Source organism: Microtus oregoni, unplaced genomic scaffold (genome assembly GCF_018167655.1).
Source record: "Microtus oregoni isolate MIOR12 unplaced genomic scaffold, Mior012 000038F_ref0000394, whole genome shotgun sequence".
Taxonomy (NCBI): Eukaryota; Metazoa; Chordata; class Mammalia; order Rodentia; family Cricetidae; genus Microtus; species Microtus oregoni.
Genome location: NW_024543097.1, coordinates 19,213,037 through 19,239,178, shown reverse-complemented (window position 1 = coordinate 19,239,178; position 26,142 = coordinate 19,213,037). Strand labels below are relative to the sequence as shown.

General features: G+C 35.2%; 1 protein-coding gene across 1 annotated transcript in view; it reads right to left on the bottom strand.

Annotated features, from left to right (window-relative positions):
- Positions 1–26,142, bottom strand: part of LOC121433390 (solute carrier organic anion transporter family member 6A1-like) — a 96,185-nt gene that overhangs the window by 43,084 nt on the left and 26,959 nt on the right. Inside the window, 2 exon segments of the mRNA XM_041631754.1 lie at positions 735–930; positions 15,306–15,450. Of these exon segments, the coding sequence (XP_041487688.1) occupies positions 735–930; positions 15,306–15,450 (341 nt within the window).

Here is a 26,142-nt window from a genome sequence, read left to right as displayed (position 1 = left end):
ATCTTCATTGCACAGTATGATTGTTCCACCAGATTAACAAAAGGTTTTGGCACAGGAAAGAATTTTAACGTTTATAAGATTTTGAATTTATCTTTTTTTTTTTCAGTTGCAGATATACGTTTGGTTGCTAGGGTTACAAATTAAAGATCTTGGATCTATTTGTTAGGGAAGTGAAGCTAAAGCCACGTTTTCTAACCCTGGGGCCAGCTCCAGGAGCTTGTACTGGACATTAGTTTGCTGTAAGCTTCTCATTAATGTCGGAAGTGCTCTTGTTCTCTTTTATCCTTTCACTTGCTTAGCCTTTGGTTTTCAGTTGCATTTCTCTTGTACAATATTTCATATCAACCAATGCCAAATGCTTTGAACTTTTGCATATGTAAATTAAAGTGTTCCTGTGCAAACTCACAGATACTTTAAACCCACCCTTGATGTATACAAGAATGCTGACAGATCAGTTCAAGAACAAAAGGTCAGATCACGTATACATATTCTTATATCATCTTGTACTTGCTGTATACCTTAACACAAAGTTCAAATTTTGATTCTAAATCATTTATGAATACATGACAAATATATCTCTCTTAGTTATATGCCATTAATACAGAGTAAAACTGTGTTATATGCTTCATTTATATATTTAATAATTCCAAGAATTATATAAATTTATGTTGTTACTGGATTATTTTTCTGGAAATTATTTCTTTGATTATGAGTTAAAAATCAAACATATTTACCCATCATAATCTGTATTGATTCCCGCAAATTTCACTGTTTGACAATTTACAGAGAGGATTAATATAAAAAGCATAAATCCTACGAAAGATGTCACCGCTGTAAATGTTAATTTGTTCTTACAAGACATTTCCAATCTGTCAACAATTATACCTCCCAGAAAATGGCTGATTGCAACTCCTGGAAATATCATCATTCCTGAGTAAAGGAAAAGAAAATTCTGTTAAAAAGGAACCTGTTGAGAGTACAGAAAAATTACACATACGTGACAATCCCTTTAATCTAATACAGATTTTAAACAGAAAACAAAACATAAAACCTAGAAGATATGGTATCTGAATAAACCTGGACTTTATGATATATATATAATCTTGTGCATGGGAATGGAGTCATTGAAGGTTTACTGGATTCTGGTAGAGACATTGATGTGTTGCGTCAATGCACTGACTATCCAGTACAGACTAGGAACTTAGTCCATAACACATAGAAGTTATCGAGCGCTATTATTACTTAGCTATTCGAATGCATGCTTATTGTAAGAGACTTAATTGAAATAACAGGCTTTCTCAAACAGTCCTGTGAACAAGAGTCAGATCAACCTACTCCCTGAGAATTCTCATAGATGGTCAACATGAACAGTCTAACAATGTGAGTATCCAGAATATCCAAGATCAGCTATGTTTTTTTTTTACTTTAGCATAAAATATTTGGAAGAGAAAATCACAGGGAGAATATAAGCTGAAAAATAAAAACAGTAAAAGAGAAGGAATAGAGAAATGGAAAGGACTCAGAATAACAAAGTGCCCTCACACATTTCTACAATCTGAACATATCCAAATGAGGACCATTGTGTGAAGAAGTAACAGGTAGAGAAAAATACTAATAACAACACAACCACAAAGATTAAATCATGCCATAATAAATACATAATGTGAAATGTTCAATTAAAATGAAAAAATTGAAAAATGTCATGCAATACTAATTTAAAGTGTGTCACATTTGTTTATGCTAAAAAACTTTTGTTTAATGATGCAAACATGTATTACATTCTTTTTTTTTTTGGCAAGAAAGATTTTATTCTGGTTTAGAATTCCAGAGAGATACAGTGCAGGGAGTCATAACATCAGAAAGGAAAAACATGTCCAGAAAGATGATGGTCCACATTCTATTAGCACATAGGAAGATGGGAGAGAGAACCAGAGGTAGAGCAAGGATAAAAATTCTCAAAACCCACACTTAATGACACACTCCCTTCAGTCGGCTACATCTTCTAAAATTTCTATAATTTCCCCAAATAGCACTATAAAGGAGGTTCAACTGTTAAAATAACGAGTCAATGAGGGACCTTTCAAATTCAAACCAAAATAATAACTGGATGTCTTTTTGAAATGTGAGGAAAAAATAAAATTTATGAATCAAATATGCTATTTTTATGAACACAGCACATCTTTGAATCTCATATCTAAAAAACAATTTTAGAGTATGTTTTAAATCCCAGGATGTATGGGTTCATAATAATTGTTATCTTGTTTTACTTTTTCCATAAGACCTTGCAATATAGCTATTATTATAACTGCTATAATACAGGTAATTATACAATAGGCAGAAAAGAATAAGTTTATTTAGCAATCATGCTAAGAGGCTAACAATGTTCTTTTGGGACTCTCCTTCTTATGAAAATATGTTGATTCAAAAAGAATTGCAAAATTAAGTACCAAGATGGCTGATCTTCTACTCAGTGAATAAGCTAATGAAGTCAATAAACTTTTCTCAAAAAACGAAATGCAAAGTAACAATCAAACTCCTGGCTATATTCCCACAGGAATCCAAATCCTACTAGAGATATATTTGCACATTTTTATTGCTACACTGATCTCAATAGTTAAGACATGGCTGATGCCTATCTATCAACAAATAAAAGAAATAGATATTCAAAAATAAATTAACAATAATTAGTAACAATGACAATAAAAATGAGTTACAAATGTTTCAATGAAGTTTAATTCACCAATAAAGAAAAATGAAATCATGACTTTAGACAGTGATGGATAGAACTAGAAGTCATTATAACTAAGTGAAATAAGCTAAACTCATAGGGACAAAAATAAGTCTTTCATATGCAGATCAAATATTTTAATCCCTGCTTTTGAGTGTTGTATGTGGTATGTGTTTATGGTGTGTGTGTGTGTGTGTGTGTGTGTGTGTGTGTGTGTGTGTTTGTATGTCTGTGTGTGTTAGTCATGAGACTAGGATGGTTCAAATGAATAGATTCTAAGTGAGGCAGATAATAGAATGCTGATTTCATAAAAACAGCCTGGGATTATTAGAGGTGAGAACAGAGAACAACAAGAGAAGGACAAACGATGGAAAAGGAAGGACTTGAGTCAGATCTATAGGAACAAAGTGTAATTAGCATGCAATGAAATTGTTTCATTAAGGCCTTTTCATACACACTTTGTCCTTATTACATTCTTTAATGTTGCTTTTATTTAACTCTGTGAAGCTGTGTTACTCTGCTTGTTTAGATTACCTTATTGGTCTAATAAATAACTGAATGGCAATAACAAGGCAGGAGAAAGGACAGGCAGGGCTGGCTTTCAGAGAGAATAAATAAGCAGAGAAATCTGGGGAGGGGTATATCAAGAAACAGGAAAAGGGGGAGAGACAAGCTCAAGGTTTTATCCATCAAGCTACACACCCAGCCACAGAATAAGAAGTAAAGAAATCAATACAAAATTATAGAAAGATAAAAGCCCAGAGGCAAAAGATAACTGCTATATTTCAAGAAAAGCTGAGTAGAAATAAGCCAAGCTAAGGCTAGGCAGTCATATTTAAGAATAAACCTCAGTGTGATTTATTTGGGAGCTGGGTGGTGGACACTCCATAGATCAAAGAATCAAAAGATAAAAAAGAAACAATCACACTTTGGTGTAACAATGTGAGGCTCAAATTTGCATGGAGCCTAAGAAAGATTGAAAAGAAAAAGGAAAAAATAAGATACACCTTTTTAAAAGAAGTTCCGCCTTAGAGTAGAAAATGTAAACAACATTTTCTCACACAAAGTAGAACCAAAAATCTAAGTAAAAAAACACCTGCCACAGTGCAGGGCACTGACATTTCAAAGTTGGGAGTTTGAATGTAGTTCCTGGTCAAAGACAACTCTGACCAGGTCACAAGCTTTAGGCATGGCTCTTATGAGCTTAGAAGCATATAGAACCAGCCACAAGTGCCATTCCAAGGACTCAACAGAAGCTTAACAGTTCAAAGTTTCCTCACAAGATGAAAACAGGATAAAACTTCTATAGGAAAAGAGATTCAGATTAAAACAACAACAACAACAAAAAAAAAAAAAACCAAACAACAAAATCAAACCTTCTGAACGAGTTCCATTGTGTTTTACAATGTGCATAGGCTTAAGAAAGAAAGAATGTGGGCATAGACATCATAGAGAGAAAGAGATAATTGAAAAACAATAAAATCATGTCGTAGAAAGTAAAAGTACTATAAAATAAAAAAGGCATGTAACATAGGAAAATACACAGTTAATATGGATCCTATATAGCATTGTCTTGGTTCTGAATTTTCTGAATGCTGATAAGCAAATACAGCTGCTAAGAGACATGAGATTGAACTAGGAACTGATGAAATAAACCAATCTAGATATTTAAGAATGGCAATCAAAAATGTATTTGTCAAATGGAAGTTAAAAATGCTTTGGAGAAGAGGTTTTGCTTTTGTTCCCATAGGAAATGAGAGGGTGTAGATTCCTTCAGGGTTAATATGGATCATATTTGATCAAGAGAGACTTCCTGAATTTTGACAAAAGATTCCACAAAGGTTACCACTGGTCTACCTAGGACTTGGCAATTATCTCAATTTTCTCTGGGACCCCTAAAGATGCCTCACACTCAGACAAAAGGAAGTAGTCTGAAGAGTATGATGCGTACATTCCCAAGAAGTGGGTGGGTGCTCCGTGGCAATTTGGTGGGTTAATGATATTTGTTATCATTTAGGGGAATATAGAAATATAAGAATTTAGAATAAAAAGACAACTATTAATCTCAGATATTTTGCATTTTATGCATTTTGTTATGTTGTTACAAATTTAAAATTATTTTCAATATATTGCATTTATTTTTCTACTCATATTTGCATATTGTGTTTATGCAGCTCCTTTAAAAATGTAAGGAATAATTTTAAAATGGATTTAGTAATTACTCTATAATAAACCTGTAGTCATGGTAGGTATGTTTCTTGGTTATATTTAGATAGATATTTTCAATATAGATATTATATTTAGATAGATTATTTTCAAAAACTTCAAAGACCTATAGAATATGATATTTAGATATTTAATAAGTTAAAATTTTTCATGAAAATGAGACACATCTGCTCCTGGGAGCACCAATTTTCTTCACAAAAGGATGATGGGTATCAAAGAAACTCCATAGGAGCTTGTTTTCATTGTGGCAAGACTAGCCATTTGGGTAAGAAACAGCTTTTGCCTTGACTGCTTGACTGTGTGCTGAATCAAGTGGATACACAGAACCCACTGGAAATCAACTGTTGAATGCTGCCAAAACAAAGTGATATAGTCCTTCAGAGCTCCTGCCTAATGAAATAATCTGCCAGACATTCTGCACGTCACAGAGGAAAGTAACTGATGAACTCTGGCAATACAAGGTGGGACAGTCCTTCAAATTTCTTGTTTTACTGAAAAGTCTACCAGATCCTCCAGGACTGTATGCTAAATATGGATGCCCCAATGCTGCAGAATAACTTTGGCTGATTGTTCAGGCAGTAAGATGTCTCTGTCATTTCTAGAGTTTTGGAATTCCCTTACAATGTACTTCCTGTTTTCTTAAATAACATTATAACCTTCTGGGACCTTTGATGGAGTAAAAGACTATAAAATTATAGTTGTAGTTTTCCTTAGTTTTGATGGAAAATAAATTAATTGTAAAACTTTGGATGCACTAAGACTAAATAAAGGAGTATTTTCTTCAAATTTGTCAGACACAAATGCTTTAGACATTGTAAATGTAATCCTTACTTGATAATTGTTCTTATTGTAAATAGTCTTAATATGCTTAAAATAAAACCTTTTTATTTAGACAAAGGGGGAATGTTGTGGAATATTTCTTTAAGATGTGTTGCATTTTTTATGCGATGGAACATTTGTTTAATGATGAAAAGATCTGTTTCATTCTTTTATGTTGCATTAGTTTAAATCTGTAAAGCTGTGTTACTATGCCTGTCTAAAACACCTGTTTGCTCTAATAAATAGCTGAATTCCCAATACCAAGGCATAATAAAGGCTAGGCAGGGCTGGCATGCAGAGATAATAAAGAGGAAGAGAATCTGGAGAGAGGGAGGAGCAAAAATCAAGAAAATGGGGAAAGGACTCAAGAAGCCAACCTTCCAGCTATGCAAGTCAGTCATGAAATAAGAAATAAAGAAATCTATGCAGAAATATAAAAAGATAAAAGTCCAGAGGCAAAAGATAGATTGGATAATTTAAGTTAAGAAAAGATGACTAGAAACATGACAATCTTCTCACTGAATGCAGGGAGAAAGAAAGTAAAGTCAGACTGACACCATGTAGCTGCCAAAGGAGACAGACACCAGAACCATACTGGTAAAACATAAATTGATAGAAAATTTTAATTTAAGAGCTAAGAGCTACCTAAGAATATGCCTGAGCCATGGGCCAAACAGTGTTGTAACTAATGCAGTTTTGTGTGGTTATTTGGGTCTGGGTGGACAGGAAATGAACGCACAGTCTCCATTTATACAGTGATGCTCAATATGGATCACAGATTCACATAAGACCTAAAAAAGCTGAAGGAAAAAAACAAGGGCGTCTAGACCCACAAAATCAGGAGCCAACCACAGTTTCTTGGTAGTTACATTTCTTTTCATATAGTCTCTGTTTTCTGGCAGAGAGCAGAGGCATGGCTCCTCTAAGAGAAGGCTTCCTGACTCAGAATTAGCAACAAAACTGTGAGGTTTCTTTGAGAGATGGCTCGCTGGCTCTTTCAGGATGCTGGGCATTTAAATGGAGTTTGTGGGCCGCATGCCACATGCCGCCAATTATGTGGTAGTGTTATGGGTCAAGTGCTTCCAGAATTGGGGTGACTAGAGAGATGACTCAGAGTTTAAGAGCACTGAAATTCTGAGTTCAACTCCCAGGAACCACATGGTGCCTCACAACCATCTGGTGACTTCTTCTAGCATGCAGGCAGAACACTGTATACATAATAAATAAATCTTTAAAAAAATTGCAATCTCATTTAAAATGTAATGTATAATTATTAAATACAGATTAATAGACATATATAATAGTCAAACTGTATTCATGTTAGTTGGGTTTTCTAGATGTTCAGAGATATATTTCAGGTAGTGTTCTTCAAACCCTTCAAAGATATACAAAATCTGGCATTTAAAATGTTTTAAGAACTTAAGACTTCTCAACTGGTCAGACATGGCACACGCCTTTAATCCCAGCACTCACAAGGGATAAGTGGGTGGATTCTTTGAGGCCTGCCTGGTTTATAAGAGCTAGTTCCAGGACAGGCACAAAAGATACACAGAGAAAACCTTGTAAAACAAAAAAGAACTTAGACTTTTCTCGACAGTGTGATATGTCTGCTTCTGGCAACACCAATTACTTCAAGGAGGTTGATTGTCATTGAAAAAAAAATCATTTTGGGTCCAAACTACATTTAAGCTTTAAGACATGAAAATCTGCTCACTTGGGTCTCCTTGGAGTGATGGAGATCATCCCTTCTGCCTTCTTCAACAAATGGCTGGAAATGTAGCAATACTGTGCTGTTTTTAAGACTGATTTAAAGTCAAAGTCTTAAAATTTAATAAAACATTCTTGTCCCTGAGTGTTAGCGAATTTTCTGTTGTTGCAATAGAACATCATGGCCAAGGAAAGGTCTAACAGAGAGTTTAGTTGGGCATATGGTTTCAGAGAGTTTTCCATGACGGTGGAGTAGAGGAGGTAGAAGATAGCAGGTAAGAGCGCGCATCTCTAACGGCAAGCAAAAAATAGAGAGCACGATGCCTATGGCCTGTGGCTTTTGAAATCTCAACGCTGCCCCACAACTCCGGTGAGGCACCTCCATGAACAAGGCTACATCTCCTAATCCTTCCAACAGAGTTCCACCCACTTGTGACCAAGTTATTCAAACATATAAATCTATGTATGGTGTGTGTGTGTGTGTGTGTGTGTGTGTGTGTGTGTGTGTGTATGGGGGGAAGCATTTTTTCTTAAGCTACCACACTCTGTAATGGAACTCATTTTATTAGAGTTGAGAATGTGTATATGTGTTCATATTTCTTTCGTTACAATTATTTTGTATGTATTTTGATGCCAACTGACACTACATAGTTTCTCTGTCATGTTAATACTTTCTTAAAATTGGAAAATTATTTATTGAAGACCATTTAAAAATGCTAATATCTATCATGAAGGGAATGTTGCTGTTATTTTGTATTGCGCTATTACCCTGATAACCTTTATCTAATGCAAGCATATGTATTATAGATATCTGGCTTAAAAGATGAGAGTCCACCATGAATTCTTTTGGACACAGTAAATTTAAAACTGCTAGGGAAATAATGGCATATAAAAAGTACAAGTATGTAACAAGGAAATCTAAGATTCACACTGCTATCGTGTAGCCAAAATAACTATATAATACAGAGTTTCGAGTACCTGTACCTACTGAGAATATAGATGGGGTATAACAGAAGCTGTGTTTTGCTGAATAGGCTAACTAATCAAACGCCCAGAAAAATGGAGACTAGGAGAGAAGCATGGTCTTGTTGCCAGGCAACCAAAGGTCTAAGAAGGGATCTTTCAGTAGGATACCCGTTGCTCTGAATTCCAGTATGTTTACTCAGAAACAATTTCTATTTTTCTAGCTCATGCTAGACACATGAAAGAGTTTGCAAGCACAGATCGAAAGCAGTGGGTCTCTGCTCTCCCATTAATGCCCTCTCTGATTAATAGCTCAGAATTTATTAATAGTAAGAGTAGGTGATGAAGAAGTTAGAAGCATCATCTACTACGATAATTCTTCATTCGCGTTGATAGATGTTTTCTGTGTATTTTGTAATTTACCATATTTGTTATTTTATTTATGTGAAAATACATTTACTAAAACTTGGTTTTCAGTATCATTTAAATGACACCTTTAAATATGACTGTCTCATGACTTCAGGATCTACATTTATGCTGGTGCTAATACTGCATGCTATCAACTATTCATTCATTGTCAAAACTAATAAAAAGTAGATTTAAATATAAATTATTTGGTTGTAGCACACGAAAGTGAAATGATTTCAGAGGATATTTGTCAGTCACCTAAGTAATTACAAGAAGAGAATTGAGTCAACCTTCAATGTGTCATTTTGAAGCTTGTCATGCAAAACTCAAAAGTCATTAGAACTATTTACATGCTGTAATTGCAGATTTAATTCAACAACATGTTATTATTTAATTTTTGTTTTGGTCTTTAATTTGTTTTGTTTTAAGAAAAGCTTTTGTTATGTCAGCCAGACTGGTTGTGAGCATCTGGTAATCCTGTTTCTGCCTCCCAAGTACGAGGGTTGGGTTGTACCAGGCCCATTCTTTTAAATATTATTCTTTATGGTCAATAAATGCTATTAATACTAATTTAAAAAAAAGAAAAAAATCATTACACAATTTGCCTTCAATGTGATAAGGCTGGTCAATTGGGCAAGAAACTACTCTTGCCTGGGCTGCTTGGTGGTATGCTGTATAAACTGGATATGCAGAACTGACAGAAAAATGACTGCTGAAATTGAATGAAGAACTTGAAAGAGTCATTCAGGTTACCTGCTCCATGAAAGACTCCACTAGACATTCTTCAAGTCACAGAAGAAAGTGACTGATTAATTGTCAATAAAGGCAAAAAAATCTCTTTCAAATTTCCTGCTTCATGGAAAAATCTGCCAGATATCATGGGCCTATAGACTGAAGATGGATGACTGAACATTACAGAAGAACTTTCTGTAACTGTGCAGGCAATGAATTTACTCTTTCAATTCTTGAGTTTTGGAAGTTGCTTACAATGCACTTCCTATTTACTTATGTAAGATTATATTCTTCTGGGGTAATTGGTGGAGTTGAAGGCAGATAGCTTCCCTTAGTTATGATAAAGATAAATTAGATATGAAACAAAAGTATAAAACAAAAAATATTAAAATTGTAATTCTTGCTTGATACCTCTTTTGTATATACAATTTTACTATGTTAATGTTAAAACCTTTATACTTAGCCAGAAAAGAGGGAGATGATGTGGGCTTCCCCTCTGTACCATTGGTTAATAAAGAAGCCACTTTGGCCTGTGGCAGGGCTGAATAGAACTGGGTGGGGAAAACTAAACTGAATGCTGGGAGAAAGAAGGTGGAATCAGAGTGACAGCATGTAGCTGCTGAAGGAGACATGCACAGGAACCATCCCAGTAAACCAGGAGACTTGTGGTAAAATATAAATTAATAGAAATGGGGAAATTTAAGATGTAAGAGCTAAGTAGAAATATGCCTGATGGTTCGAGTGTAGGCAGCAGGGAAATGAGTGTGAAGTCTCCCTTTACAGCTGAAGTTAGTTCTTGGGCAATAGAGATCAAAACATAATTGACCACCTCGATCGACATCTATATTCAACACCAGAGCGACAGCAGGGCAGACTGTATGTGACAGGTAAGTCTAATTATAGAATGTCACACAGTGAAATCTATGATTCTAATTGTTAGCATTCACCATGAAGCACCTTCAGCTATCCCATAGACCCTCCAACACGAATATAGCAACCAACCTAAGAATTACTTGTGAATAACAAATTTACTATGAATGGGGTCTTTGGAAGTCTGTGCATCCTAACTGTTATGGCTCCAGGAGGAGTCACCATTGAGAATGTATACCAAAACTCATGATGCCTCCTCATCTGGGAAATACAATTGCTGCAGAGACAGCATTTGTATTTCCCAGCCACCCAGACCTGAATAATCACATAGAAGCTATATTAATTACAAGACTGTTTGGTCAGTGGCTCAAGCATATTCTTAGCTAGCACTTACATCTTAAGTCAACCCATTTCTATTCATCTATACTGCAATGAGGCTCTGGTCTACTGGTAAGTTTTCTGTGTCCTATTCATTGGCAGCAACATGGCATTACCCTGATTCTGCCTACTCTCTATATCTCTGTTCAGATTTCCTGCGTGAATTTATTCTGCTAAGCTACTGACCAAAACAACTTCTTTATTAACCAATGGTAATAAAACATATTCACAGCATACACCATGTTTGAAATGACAGAGTTTGTCCACTCTATCATGATTTGCAAAAATGGTGTTATACTCTAATCTTGGGCATGGTAATCCATGCTGCCAAACTGTGATCATAAACAATGAACATAGAAATACATTGCATTATAAAATATTTTGTAAATAAACACAACCTTAAATAAAAAAGAAACCAATTATTTCCAAGTCACACTGAAAGAATAATTCAGCATATTATGAAATCCATTCATATAAAATAAAGAACTGTCCATGTGAGCTGTCCACGTGAGGAAATTTCAGTATGAAAAAATATGAAAAGTAGCAATTCAGAACAGATGAACAGTATGAGTTAACGAAGATAATTAAAAATAAGAGAAAGGAACTCAATAAAGAGAGATTATGAAAAAAACCCACAGCTTTGAAATGAAAGCTTGATAAACTGAACCAAAACCAATTAAACTGGATATACATGGCAAAGAGCACCTACAAGTAGAAGGAAGAAGACTTGAAGCCTCAGCTGCAGATCAAGTTCCAACTCAAGCCCAGTCTAGGCTGCATTACATCCCATCTCAACTAACAAATTTAGTCAAAAGCCTTACCAATAGATTAATTCAAGCTAACGAGAAGAATATAGAGGCATGCTGCCAATCCCTGGGCCTCACATGGTAGAAGGAAAGGATACCTCCACTAAGATGTGTCCATACGTCCAAGTGTGTGTTATTGCAAGACAATTCACACATACATACATAAAAACAGAAATGGTAAATAAATACTATATATATATATATATACTTTCTCAAACTATGAGGTCATTAAATTAAGTATATAAAAACACATTCATAATAAACTTGTTAGTAGATGTAAATGCAGTTTTGTTTTGTGTTTAGAAACATATCATGGAAAGTAAATATGGATATTTTATATAGGCATTATTGATATATTTAAAAGAAAGTGAAATATATAGTGTGAGAAATAATTTCCAAGTAATTATCATGGACTGGGATTAATTTGAGGGACTTCAGACTAGTGGACAATTAGAACCTTCATGAGAAAGTAATTTTTCCTTTAGAATACCAGATGTGAATGAAAAACACTAGCAACTAACTGAAAGAGAGCGAGAAGCAGAGAAGAAACAGGAGTTACATGAGGGTCATTTAATTTATTTTATGTGTTTTTTGTTTTATATCTATTAAAACAATGTTATTGATGCATGTCCACTTATAATTTTATAATATACACTTATTGACATGAATGATCACTAATATCTGTAAACCTTGTTTGCATTGTCATTGTACCTAAAATTACTGTGGTTTAACCAGCATTAATCCTGGTTGATGTTTACATAGGCTATACATATGTTTTGTATCTTCTTCCTTTCAATATTTGTCTCCATATTTAAATAAAGCTTCATTTGGGCAATATATATTGCAACTTCTTCCCATTATGACAATGTTTAGTCTCTTCCTATATTGTATAACTTCAAGTGTATTTGTTAAATAATTTTCCCCTATACGCCTTAATCTTATTTACATACTGAATACTGAAGCAGTTCTTTTCTCTAAACTCTTGGCTAACATTTATTTTTACTGTCAACAGGAAGAGATGATAGAGATTTTATCTCTGACTTCAGAGCAGAGCACATTTAGCTTATGATTTTAGATGACAAAGACAATATTCATTCCACAACTAAGATAAAATTATGTTATCATGTATAATAATAACCTCCTCTGAAGAAAATCACGAGAATGACGAGTGATTTAATTATTAAAAAATTTGAGTTCTCTAAGTTTAGGATTTGGGTTTTTCTTTTGTTTCTGTTTTCTATTTATTTATTAAAAATTTCCACATCCTCCTTTCTTCCCATTTATTTCCCACTCCCCCTACTCTATCTCCCCCCTCCCTCTCCAGTCCTAAGAGAAGTCATGGTACCGAGCCCTGTGTTTTCTAGATCACAATTCACTATGAGTACAGATATTGCCTAGCCCCCTTTCACATCTCTTTATCGGAATTGTGCCTCAGAAAAATTGGTGAGAATTGTTGGACAATAAGGCCTTACAAAGCCCCCAAACATCCCAGATTTTTGCCCTTGTTTTTGCTTACTCACTGATTTTGACAATAAATCCCTGTTTCTGAAGACATCATTAACCTGATTTACAAAACATGGAGAAATTCAGCTGATACTGACATGGATGCTTCAACCCACGACTAGCTTTCATAATGCAGAAGGTCCTCCACACACTACCGGAGGAGAACAGTAGTTACTCATCATACCGAGGTGTTAACTCCAAGAACTATGAATGAGTGTCATGGCAAGATGTACCTACTGCTGTAATAGTGACACGAATGATGGTGTAGGAAATAGCAACATTCTGAATGTAATAACATCTCATTCAAAAAGACAAAAAGAAGAAAGCAACTGAAGAATTCTTGGTTCTGAATGGAAGAAATACACTACAGCCCCTCTTCCCAAGGCCCAATGATCACTGGGGAAGAGGAAACAGAAAGAGTGTAAAAATCCAGACAGTGGGTAGCTGCAAAGAAACAGCATATTATGAACAAACCAAGGTAGAGGCACAAATGAAGGAATAGAGGTTGCAATAGTATCCACAAAACCTGTGCAAGCCCAAGTGACACCTCATCCCAGCATGACAATAGGAGTTGGGCAAGAACATCTAAGTCATGAAGTTATTAGCAGCTGCTAGCTGCTAAGAGTGAGAGAGACTCTCTTAGAGAATTCTAAGAATCAAATCACTCTCTAAGCAACAGCTCTTTGTAAGAGGTGGTTTTATGAGACAAAAGACTATGAGGAATGGAGGAAAACTCTTCTAGGAGATTTTCTCAGAAAACCTAAGGACAATACTTTCTAAAGTAGACAGTTTCCCAAAATGCAATATAACTTACTATGAGGCACTTGACAAAGTCAAAGCTTTGGCATAGAAGCCTTTCACTCTGCCTGCAGACTGATATTAGATTAGATATTAGATTAGATGAATCTAAGGCATTGCTATTGATAAAAAAATTGCATGAAAGTTCATCCCTATTAAGCCAAAGGTAGAGTGTGTAATTGTTAATACATCTAGTATACGTGGGCTGAGGATTTAGGGTACATGAAACAACCAATATATAAACATACCATGAAATCTGAGACTGAACAAGAAAATCTGCTCAATAATCTGCTGATGATCAGGGTTATGCACTTGTGAAGATTTGTTTTTGTTTTTTCCCATATGCTTTTTGTGTTCATTCCTTACTACATTTTTCTTTCCCTCTGTATAATTAAACATTAGTGTAAATATTTTTTAACTGTGCCTTCACAGGTTAAACTAAATGCTATAACAAACAATCTTGATTTTTTTGTTCGTTTTATATTGTTTTTCATTTGTTTTCTTGATTTTCTCTTTCTTTTAGAGACAGGTTTTCTCTGTGTAGCCCTAGTTGTCCCGAAAATCTGCTTGATGTTTTATAGGCTATAATGCAACTTTATTTTCATCACTTTTCTATTTTTATAGAATCTTTTGATGCTTCCATTTAGAACTATTATATAGAAGTCTTTTGAAAAGCAAAATTCTCAATTCTCTTTTAAGATTAAAAATGTAAACAATACCAATTACTTTTTAGTGTCAAAACACAAAACAACATTTACAAATACGAATCATTATCAAAGAGCTTATGCATTGTGACACTGTTCAGAATAATTAAAATTAATTTAGTATAATAATGGATATATAATTATATGTACATAAACAGTGGCATATCTCTGTCAGTTAGGGCATAAGCAGTACCATGGAATAATTACAGTGCATTAAGTTCAAATCAATGTGAATCCAGAAAATACATTTTCTGGTAAAAGAAATAGAAGAATAAGTAGGGAATTATGTGACTATTTTAGAAAAGACTTTAATACTGACCCACAAGCTGAAATATGTAGAAGCATGTAAAAAAAAAAGACACATTGTGGCTTGAGAAGGCTGGTTTCCTAAAGAGAAGGGTAAAAGAAATATGCAGGCACATAGAGGAAGAGGCCAGAAGATAGTGAGCTATAAAAACAACATTGTGAAGTTTTATGTATTAAAAATATTAACGTAGTGTCGCGTGGTCGCGTTTATATAGTTTCTGCAAGTGACATTCAATTACACTGCACCCTGTGTCTTCTCTTCTGCGTACATGACATTTTTCTTAAATATGGATAACGCACTTAAATATAAACATCATGGAAATTTTAAAAATCAGCACAGTAAGAAGAAAAATCTACCTGTGAGCGTAGTGGCAGCTGAGGGCGTTAACGAAAACTGATTTTCTAAATATAGTTGCACAAATTGACTAGTTCCCTTAAAATTCACGGACTCCATGGTTTTGTACAGTGAGCAGCACAACAACAGCGGGTTGCAGACCAGACACTGAAAGAGAACAGGTCATATCACAATCATTTGATGTCTTTAGATGCTAACGACCAACCTGCTGAAGTATCTTTCTATTGTCAAAACAGACTCATGCGAACAAAACTATATAATTCCATAATAGACACATTCCATAAGAGATTTGTAGTTTGGTTCTTCTATATGGCCAAAATAGCTTTTATCTCTGGATCTATTAGCTTGCTGAAAATATCTCTCAGTTCCTCTTTAGAAACACTCATTTTGAATTTCATTGACTCAGCTGGTGGACACTCTGTAATTTTGCATCATGTGATTGCAATGTACGTATTGATCCTAAATACTTATGTCACCTTCAACTCCCCAATGTATATGGTTACAATAAAAACCCCTATGCATGTACTCTTGATGTCCTATGACAAAGTATCTTTAGAATTGTACATCCTTGGAAGGATTTTTTATATTGAGTTTATGAGTAATTTATTTTATTTTTGATCCAAATTTTTCTTTAGATTTTATCTTTTTATAATAACACTTTAATACCAGAGAGTCTAGTTTCCTAGAAACATAACATATATTCTAAAATTCATAAGAACAACATCTCATATTTGGCAGGCTCTTGCAGACATGTATGATTGCATCAATAGGTCCCTGAGCATGGGAAGGCCTTACAATTGTCAGCAAGACTGTGTGTGAATGTTCTAAAATGTAGCCAGTAATAATGCTAATATTAGAGCAAAGAAGCCTTGAGATAAATCCAACCTTCAGACTGTGAGGACGCTAGTCACCCCATGTAGAGCTGAGAGGAAAAACTCTCATGCTAATTTTGCACTGATAAGTAAATCCGTTTTCTGTCATGCTACTAAGTTTTGTCATGCAGCAATAGGTAAGTGGCATAGATCACATAATTAGAAACACTTGATAACCTTTGCTAACATTTGTAGACCTCAAGAATTTTGTCATACAGAAGTATGTAAGATAGTATTTCTTTTGTCTTTCTATATTTTCAAATATAAATGTGCATTTGGGGATGCTGGAAAGTACATCAGCTGGCAAAGTGCTTGTTCTGCTCAAGGACCTGAACTCAGTCTATCAATCGAAATACAAAAGGCCAGGCACAATTGCAAGCACTCATAATATCAGTGTTGAGAAATGGAAATGGCAAGGATGGTCCCTGAGGCCTACTGGTAGGCTACTCTAGCCTATGTAGCAAGTTCCAGTTCATCATGTCTCTCACAAAAGGAAAATGACAAAGAAACAAACCATGTATAGTACCTGAGGAATGACACCTGAGCCATCTGAATTCCACATGTATGTGTACTCATTTGCATGTGAGCCTGAATGTATGTGAATATCTACTTACACATACATACACATAAACATGTGTTTTTTTCATATTATATAGAAGTCCAGTTTGTGTGTTTATGTGTGCTATCTACTATACCATAGTATCCTTATGGATTGGGTAAATTTCCTAAGAGTTCCCATTTTAGTATTAACTCCTTGTATTTAGTAGCCATTGCTCATCTACTTTACTGGCTATTAGTTCATTCATAGAACAAACATTCTTGACTTTATATTATCTGACCTATTAACTTTTATTCTGTTTTACAATAGTTAAATCTTACTTAGAACACATTTCCACTTCTGTTTTATACATATATTCTCTGTCAACATTTACTTTTTAATTTCTCTAAAGAACTCTAAATCCTGCAAAGTGTCTGTGTTATATAATATGAGACAGGAATTCTTATATTCATCATAACATACACTGAACAAAATTCTTTTCATTACTTAAGCCATAGAAAATATTTCTTTAATATATATGTATTTATACACACAGATAACCAATTGCCAAGTAGTCTGCCCTATAAATATGTTTCATTTGAATGCATGTAAGAAATTTGTTATTCTTTAAAATATAAAATACATATGCCATGTTATTGAGTATTAGTGCATTGAATTTATAAATTATTGGACTAAATGTCTCATACATAAACATAGCCTTCATGCATTAGCATTATACATCTGTCAATTTCCCCGAATGTTATAAATACAGATAGGTCGCATTCAATTTTCTTTATGAAATATTTAGGCATAGCTGTGAAATGAATTCCTGAATCACTTATAATTTTGCCACAATGTTTTAGTCTACAAATTCAATTTTTGATTTAAATAAAACATATGTAAATGCTAAGTACAGAACAGGGTCAAATTTGTCACTGTTTAAAGATTATATGCTTTCATGTATAGAAAAACATAAAGGTAATATTAAAGTAGTGTTAAAACCAATACCTTAATTCAGGAAATTTGTAGGATATAAAACTGATCCATAAATCTTAATAACATTCAATTAACCAAATGAGCTTTTTGTGAAAGAAATCATGGAAGAACTCACAATAAAACAGCTATAGAGAAAATGCCCACTGCCGGGCGGTGGTGGCGCATGCCTTTAATCCCAGCACTCCTCAGGAGGCAGAGGCAGGCGGATCTCTGTGAGTTCAAGACCAGCCTGGTCTACAAGAGCTAGTTCCAGGACAGGCTCCAAAATCACAGAAGAACCCTGTCTCAAAAAACCAAAAAAAAAAAAAAAGAAAAGAAAATGCCCAGAAATATGTTTAACCTTGATAATGAAGAACTTCTACGATGACAGTTGTAAAATATTGTGATGTTTTCTTGTTTATACTTAAACAAATAAAGCTTGCCTTAAGATAAGAGGACAGAACTAGCTACTAGTTAACCACAGAGTTCTGGAGGTCTGTACAAACAGACTGAAAGTCATATGGCTGGGCAGAGAGAGGAATATAAGGAAGGAAAAGATAGGAACTCAGTCCCATTTCTGTTTGAGAATCATGGTGACACTGACTGCTCCTTTACTTCTCTGATCTTTTAGCATTTACCCTGATACCTGACTTTGGGATTTTATTATTAAGAGAAATATTTGAAGTACACACATATACAAAAAAGGGAAAAGATCATACATGATTGTGATAGAAGAATTAATGCTAGAAAATGCTAAAGTAATCTATATATTCAATACAACCTCAACAAAAACACTAGTGATGCTATTTCAGAGATTTTAAAAGCAATATTGAAATTCATAAGGCAGGAAAAAGTTGTCAATAAGTTGAATTAATCTGAAACACAGCAAATCTGGAGGTGTCAGTATACCTGATATCAGGACATTCTACAGAGCCACAGTAAGACAAAGCAGAATGACACAGACAGAAAAGTAGACACAGAGCCCAGTCAGACAAGGGTAAAGCAATGCAGGTATTCCAAAAAAAAAAAAAATCAGTCGTCTATAGCCAGCTGATTTTTGATAAAGAGTCAAAAAGTATTCTTCTGTATATGGATGTCCACATGCACAAAACTGTATTTTGACCTCCAATTTCATTCTGTAAAAAAAGCCTACTCAAATGTGATTAAAATGTAAAAGTAAGGCCAGAAACCGCAAATTTACTAAGAAAGAACAAAAAGGCTGCCCTGTATCAGTATGAGCAATGATCTTTTTAGTCTATGACTTCAAAGGTAAAGAAAACAGAAGCAATGTAGATAAGTGTGATCATTTAAAAACCTAGAGGCTTCTGTGCAGGAAAGCAAACAACCACTGGATTGAAAAGGTAACCTGTAGAATGGGAGGAAGCCTTTGCCACATAGTCTTCTGTCCAATGATCAACACACAAAATGGGTAAGATTCTGAAGAAATGTAACAACACAAAGGTAATCATATTAAAAATGGACATACAATCTGAATATGTATCAACAGATATAAAAAAATATCTGGGAAATAATAAAAACTGTGAAAAACAATTAATCATTATGGAAATGTAAATAAATGCTACAATGAGATACCCCTAATACCAGTGAGAATGATGTTATGGTCTAGACATAAATTTCTCTCCACAAGTTCAGCTAGTTGGTTGCTCCTTGGTCCTGTTTGTGGAGATTTGGAAACTGTCAGGGAGGAGTGGCTACCTGGAGAGAGTATGCCTCCACCAGGACAGCTGAGAACATCATCCCCTAGCCCCAATATCTCCTCACTGCTTTCTACTCCAACAAGACAGAAGATGATGCCGGAGTTGCAGACACCTGTACCTGCTGATAGCCATGACTTCTCTGCCAGGAGAAACTGAGTTATTCATAATGCTGAGCCAAATTAAACTTATCCACTGCTAAGGTTCTTTGGCAGACATTCTACCTCAGAGATAACAAGTGGCTATTATCAAAGAGGTCTAAACATCAACAACAACAATAAAAAAATTCTGCCAAGTATAGAGGAAAAGAAACTGCTATACAGAGTCAATGGGGGTGTGGCTATTATGAAAAATGGAATTGGTTTTATTCAAAAATCAAGAACAGATTTACATACGATTGGGTTACTTTACATATAAAGACATAAGCATTTTTATTCCTTGTAGTATTAAGGATCAGACCGTGGCTGATTGTCTCAGTTACTTTGGCTCAGGCAGTACATGCTCAAAGATCCCTTCACTTCATGGCCAGGACAGAAATAGAGAGAAAGTAATTGATCAGATTTCCATGATCTCATTCAGGATACATGCTTAATCACCTAACTACTTCTGGTTAGGTTCCAGCTCTTAGATTTCCAAAGCATCCTATTATTTTTCTGAGATTAAACCCTTCCTACCATACTGAACTTGAGGGCACATTTGAGAACTGTTCAGAATATAGCTATCTAAAAAGAAAAATTATCAGTATACAAAAAATAGCCATACCCCTAATTAATTACTATAATATTCACAAAAACCATGATGCACAGTTATCTTAGCTATCTATTAATCAGTGAATAGATCAATGTGTGGTACATGTATATTTTCTTTTTTGTTTTTTGTCTTTGTACATTTTTAAACTATTTCTAGTTTCATCTTTTTATACATAAAAGCATGAATATGCAGTGGTAAAGATGAATGAAATCTCATTATTTGTTAATACATGAAAGTGATGGAAAGTGGATTCATTAAGTTAGACACAGGAAGAAAAATACAAAATATTCTCTCCTGTATCTAGAGGCTAAGAAACAGCTTAAATGCATGTAGAACACTAGTCATAATAAGGGGGTAGAAAATAGATTGGGGAAGGAGAAAGGTGGTACAAAATGATGCAAGGAATGAATGAGCTTTTGTGGTTTTGTACAGTGGGATGACCATGGCCTCCAATAATCTGTTGTTTAATTTTATAAGTATTTTCAAAAGAGTGTCTGAAATACTACAATACTAAGACGTTATAAAAGTGGGATGATGGGAAACTAATTATTATGATTCAGTAAGTGTCTGCTATCTTCAGTATGTGAGATACCACAATGATACCTATTAATATAGATAGTTAATTCATTTTAGCAAAGAATTTTAAATGATAACAGACTTTAAAACACCAATTCTTAAATTATACAAAATATTGTTAACAATTTCAGCTTAACATTTAACAATGTAAAGTAGTTATAGTTGTTTAGATTCTGCATTGTTAAAAAACTATGTGCATGTAATATTTATATATAATTAATATTAAATTGGCCAGCTGTGGTATTTCATTCCTAAAACCCTCAACTCCAAAGACCCAAAAAAGGTTAAATATTCAAGAGTAGTCTGAACAAAGAGATTTTAAAAAATTAAATTATTTTTTGATGTTTAATAAAAATAAGGGTTGGAGAATAAGAATAGGTGAAAATAAATCTATAGTATATCCATTTAGATTTGAAAGATCTCAACTAACAGCAAAAGTTATATCATGCACATGCTAGAGCCCTAGTTCCTGTTCACATCTACCATTACAAAGTTAATTCAATCCACAGATAAAAATGTTAACTCAGTTCTTCACAAAAATAAAAAAAAATCTTAAAATTCACATGGAAATATGAAAGAGTAAGGATAGCCAATACCATTCTGCACAGTAAGAACACTGCTATAGGTATCACAGTACATGGTTTCAAGTTACACTACACACCATAATAATAAGAGAGCATTGTACCTGAGCAAAATTGGACTAACTAATCAATGGAATAAAAGCCCCAGATATAACTCCATGCAACTACAGCCACCTGTGTTTTGATAAAAAAAATATAAAAAAGATAGATTGCAGAAGTTAGCCTCTTCAACAAATGGTGCTGGAAGATTTGAGTATCTATAGATAAAAGAATCAAATTTGATTCTTCCCTTTCACCACGAATAAATATCAGTTACAACTGGATCAAAGATCCCAGTATTATATCTTAAACTGTGACACTACTGGAGGATAAAGTGGGGGCTACATTTAAAGATAAATAATGGACTTTCTAAATATGATGCCAGTAACTGGAAAAAACTACAAACAATGGAGCTGTGGACTTTCGTGAAATTAAAATGTTTCTTCTCTGCAAAGAAGACCAATAATAGAAAGAACAGACAACCAAGTAAATAGAAAAAGTATTCCGTAATATATACAAAAAAAAAAACCCAAAGAATTCAAACAACCCAATTAAAAAATTCTAAGCTAGTGTACTGAAAATTCTCCTAAGAAGAAACATATCTCCTTCTGCTCCTCATTGGGACCTTGGGAGCTCAGTCCAGTGCTCCAGTGTGGGTCTCTGTCTCTGTCTCCATCCATCACCAGATGAAGGTTCTATGATGATATGCAAGATATTCGTCAGTATTGCTCTAGGATAGGGTCATTTCAGGTTCCCCATCCTCAGCTGCCCAAGGAACTAACTGGGGACCTCGGCTTGGGTATCTGGGAGCCACTCTAGGTTCAAGTTTCTTGCCAACCCTAAGGTGGCTCCCTTAACTAAGAACCGTGCTTCCGTGCTCCCCCATCCAACCTTCCTTCATCCCAATCCTCCCCCTTCCCCAAGCTCCCCCCATTCTCCCCCTCTCCCCCCTCTCTCCCCATCTTCCCTTACCCCCATCCCACCCCACCCCCAAGATCTCAATTTTCTCCCCGGCAATTTTGTCTACTTCCCATAGCCAAGAGGGCAACTATATGCTTTTCCTTTGGTTCACCTTCTTACTTAGCTTCTTTGGGATCACCAAGTGTAGACTCCGTGACCCTTGTTTATGGCTAGAAACCAATTATGAGTGAGTACATCCCATGTTCATCTTTTTGGGTCTGGGATACCTCACTCAGGATAGTGTTTTCTATTTCCATCCATTTGCATGCAAAATTTGAGAAGTCATTGTTTTTTAACGCAGCATAGTACTCTAATGTGTAGATATTCCACACTTTCTTCATCCATTCTTCCATTGAAGGGCATCTAGGTTGTTTCCAGGTTCTGGCTATTACAAATAATACTGCTATGAACATAGTTGAACAAATGCTCTTGTCATGTGATAGGGCATCTTTTGGGTATATTCCCAGGAGTGGTATTGCTGGGTCCAGGGGTAAGTTGATCCCGAATTTCCTGAGAAACCGAAACACCGATTTCCAAAGTGGTTGCACAAGATTGCATTCCCACCAGCAATGGATGAGTGTTCCCCTTCCTCCACAGCCTCTCCAGCAAAGGCTATCATTGGAGATTTTTATTTTAGCCATTCTGAAGGAGGGAGAACATGAGCAAAGAAGTCGGGACCACGAGGGGAGCACCCACCCACTGAGACAGTGGAGCTGATCTATTGGGAGCTCACCAAGGCCAGCTGAACTGTGACTGAAAAAGCATGGGATAAAACTGGACTCTCTGAGCATGGCGAACAATGAGGGCTGATGAGAACCCAAGGACAAGTGCACAGGGTTTTGAACCTACGTAATGTGCTGGCTTTGTGGGAGCCTAGCCAATTTGGATGTTCACCTTCCTAGAAATGCACGGAGGGGGGAGGACCTAGGACTTACCACAGGGCAGGGAAATCTGACTGCTCTTTGGCCTGGAGAGGGAGGGGGAGAGGAGTGGGGGGAGGGGGAGAAGGGTGGGAGGAGGGGGAGGGAAATGGGAGGCTGGGAGGAGGAGGAAATTTGTTTTTTTTTTCTTTTCTCAATAAAAAAAAAGTTAAAAAAAAAAGAAACATATCTAATCCCCTATTTTCGTTCTCAACACTATAGATGACTTTCTGGTGTAACCTCTCTTCACTATCCACCCTCATTCTAAGTAAACCAAATAAGCAGATCCTTATTTTGCTTATCCTCTGCTTTCCTATATTTTGTAAAGTACTTCTGTAACCTAGCATATTACTATTCACATGAGTTAGCTCCCAAGACCCAGAAACATATTTTACCTGGAACGCCAAGTGGTCACAACTGTGAGGTGCATAGAATATTTCCTACCATACAACACAGTCAGCACACTTTTCTAAAGTACACAGAGAAAACAAAGACCAAGGACACAGAACACCCATGTGAAAACAAGACAAACAAGAAATGGTATCTAATCTATATTCATCCCAATTCCAGATGCCTTGTCTCCAGCATAAAAACAGAGTCTATGACATTCAGAATAATATATCCCCACTAAAGCCCAGCAACCCTACCACAGCAGGAACTGAGTATTCCAAAATAGCTGAAGCGAAAGCAAAAGACATTTAAAAAATACCATGTATAAAGATGATAGAGGTCCTTATAATGTGAGATTTCCCTATGTATGCTGTGAATAGCATTGGTTAATAAAGAATCTGTCTTGGGCCTGTGCAGGGCAGAATAGAGGTTGGCATGTAAAACTAAACTAAATGCTCAGAGAAAAAAGGGCAGAGAGAGAGAGAGAGAGACAGAGAAACAGAGAGAGAGAGAGAGACAGAGAGACAGAGAGAGAGACAGAGACAGAGAGACAGAGAGACAGAGAAGCCATGGAGCCACCAGAAAAGACAAACATGCTGAAATTTTGCCGGTAAGCCACAGACACATGGCAATACACAAATTAATAGAGATGTGTTAGTTTAAGATATTAAGAGTTAGCCAGAAATACGCTTAAACTATTGGCCAAACAGTACTGCATATAATATAGTTTCTATGTGGTTGTTTTGGGAGCCTGGGCAGCTGGAAACACAAGAGGACTCCTACAACAGTCCTTTGAAAAAGAATAATTAAATCACTTAAAGAAATCCAAGGTAATAAAAAAAATCGCTGGAAGGAAATGAATACAACTGTTCAAAACCTGAAATGGAAATAAGAAAATTAAACAAAATTTGAAAATGAAAAACTTAGAAATTAGAACAGAAACTACAAATCCAAATTTCACAAAATTAATGTAAGAGAGCGAAGAAAGAATCTCAGGCATTGAAGATGTGATAGAATGAATGGATACATTGGCCAATGAAAGGGTTAAATCTAAAAAACTCACATAAAATTGCAGGAAATCTGACACATGATGGAACAACAAAGTATGAGGAGAATAATAGGAATAGAGGAAGGAGCAGAAATCTAGCTTAAAGCCCAAAAAATTTCTTCCAACAAATCATAAGCTAAAGAAGGAGATGCATCTAAAGGTATACAAATCATACTGAACAAAACATAGATTAGAACAGAAAAGGAAGTCCCCTAGGCATTTTATAGTCAAATAACTAAAAATATAAAACAAAGAAAGAATATTAAAAGCTGATGGGCAAAAGACAAAGTAATGTATGAAGTCGGATCTATTAGAATTAAACTAGAAGATTATAAACACTAGAAGGGACCTGGCAGATATGCTTGCAGACTCTAAAAGACCACATATGCCAACTCAGACTACTATACTCAACAAAACTTTCAACCACCATAGATGTCCAAAAGAAGATATGTCATGATAGACCAAATTAAACAATATCTACAAATTTGGCCCTAAAGAGGAGGATAGAAGGAAAACTCCAACGTAAGGATTAACTACACATATGAAAACATAAAGAATAAACAATCTCACAAGAGCAAAACAAAAAGAAAATCAGTACACACACACACACACACACACAAACACAAAACACCGCCTCCACCATCACCCCCAAACCCTCACCACCACCACCACCACCACCACCACCACCACCACCACAAAGAACAACCATAACAAAGTAATAGGAATGGTTTTCAGTCCCAATAAACAGACACAAGCTAATAGATTGGATGTGAAAACAGGATCTAACCTGCCAAATTAAAGAAACATCAAGGTTGTATATCACCTCAGGGTAAAGGGTTGGTAAAAGGTGTTCAAGCCAAATGGACCTAAGAAGCAAACTGGTATAGTCATTTTAATATGTAACAAAATAGACTTTGATATCAGAACTAAACAGAAGAAATGGGAAATGGCACTACATATTCATCAAAGGAAATATCCAACAAAATGACATTTAATTCTAAATGTTTATGTGCCACTTTTGTAAAAGAAACACTACTTCAGTTCAGATCACATATTGACCCTCACACACTGATAATAGGAGACTTCAGTATGCAATGCTGAGCAATAAATGGTCAAACTGACACAGCATAAACAGAGAAATGCTAGTGATAACAGATGTCATAAATCTAATGAGGCTACTGTATTTATAGAATGCTAAACACAAATACAAAACAACAAACCTTCTTCTTCTTTGCACCTCATGGAACCTTCTGCAAAGTTGATTACATATTCAAATACAAAGGAAGTTTCCATAGATACAATAAAATTGAAGTAACTCCCTTCATTCCATAAGACAGCCACAGATTAAAACTGGATATCACCAACAGCAGAAACAAAAGAAAAAATTACAAACCTCTGAGAACGGAACAACCAATGCTCTACTGAATAAAGTAGGTCATAATAGAAATAAAGAACTTAAACACTTTCTGGAAATC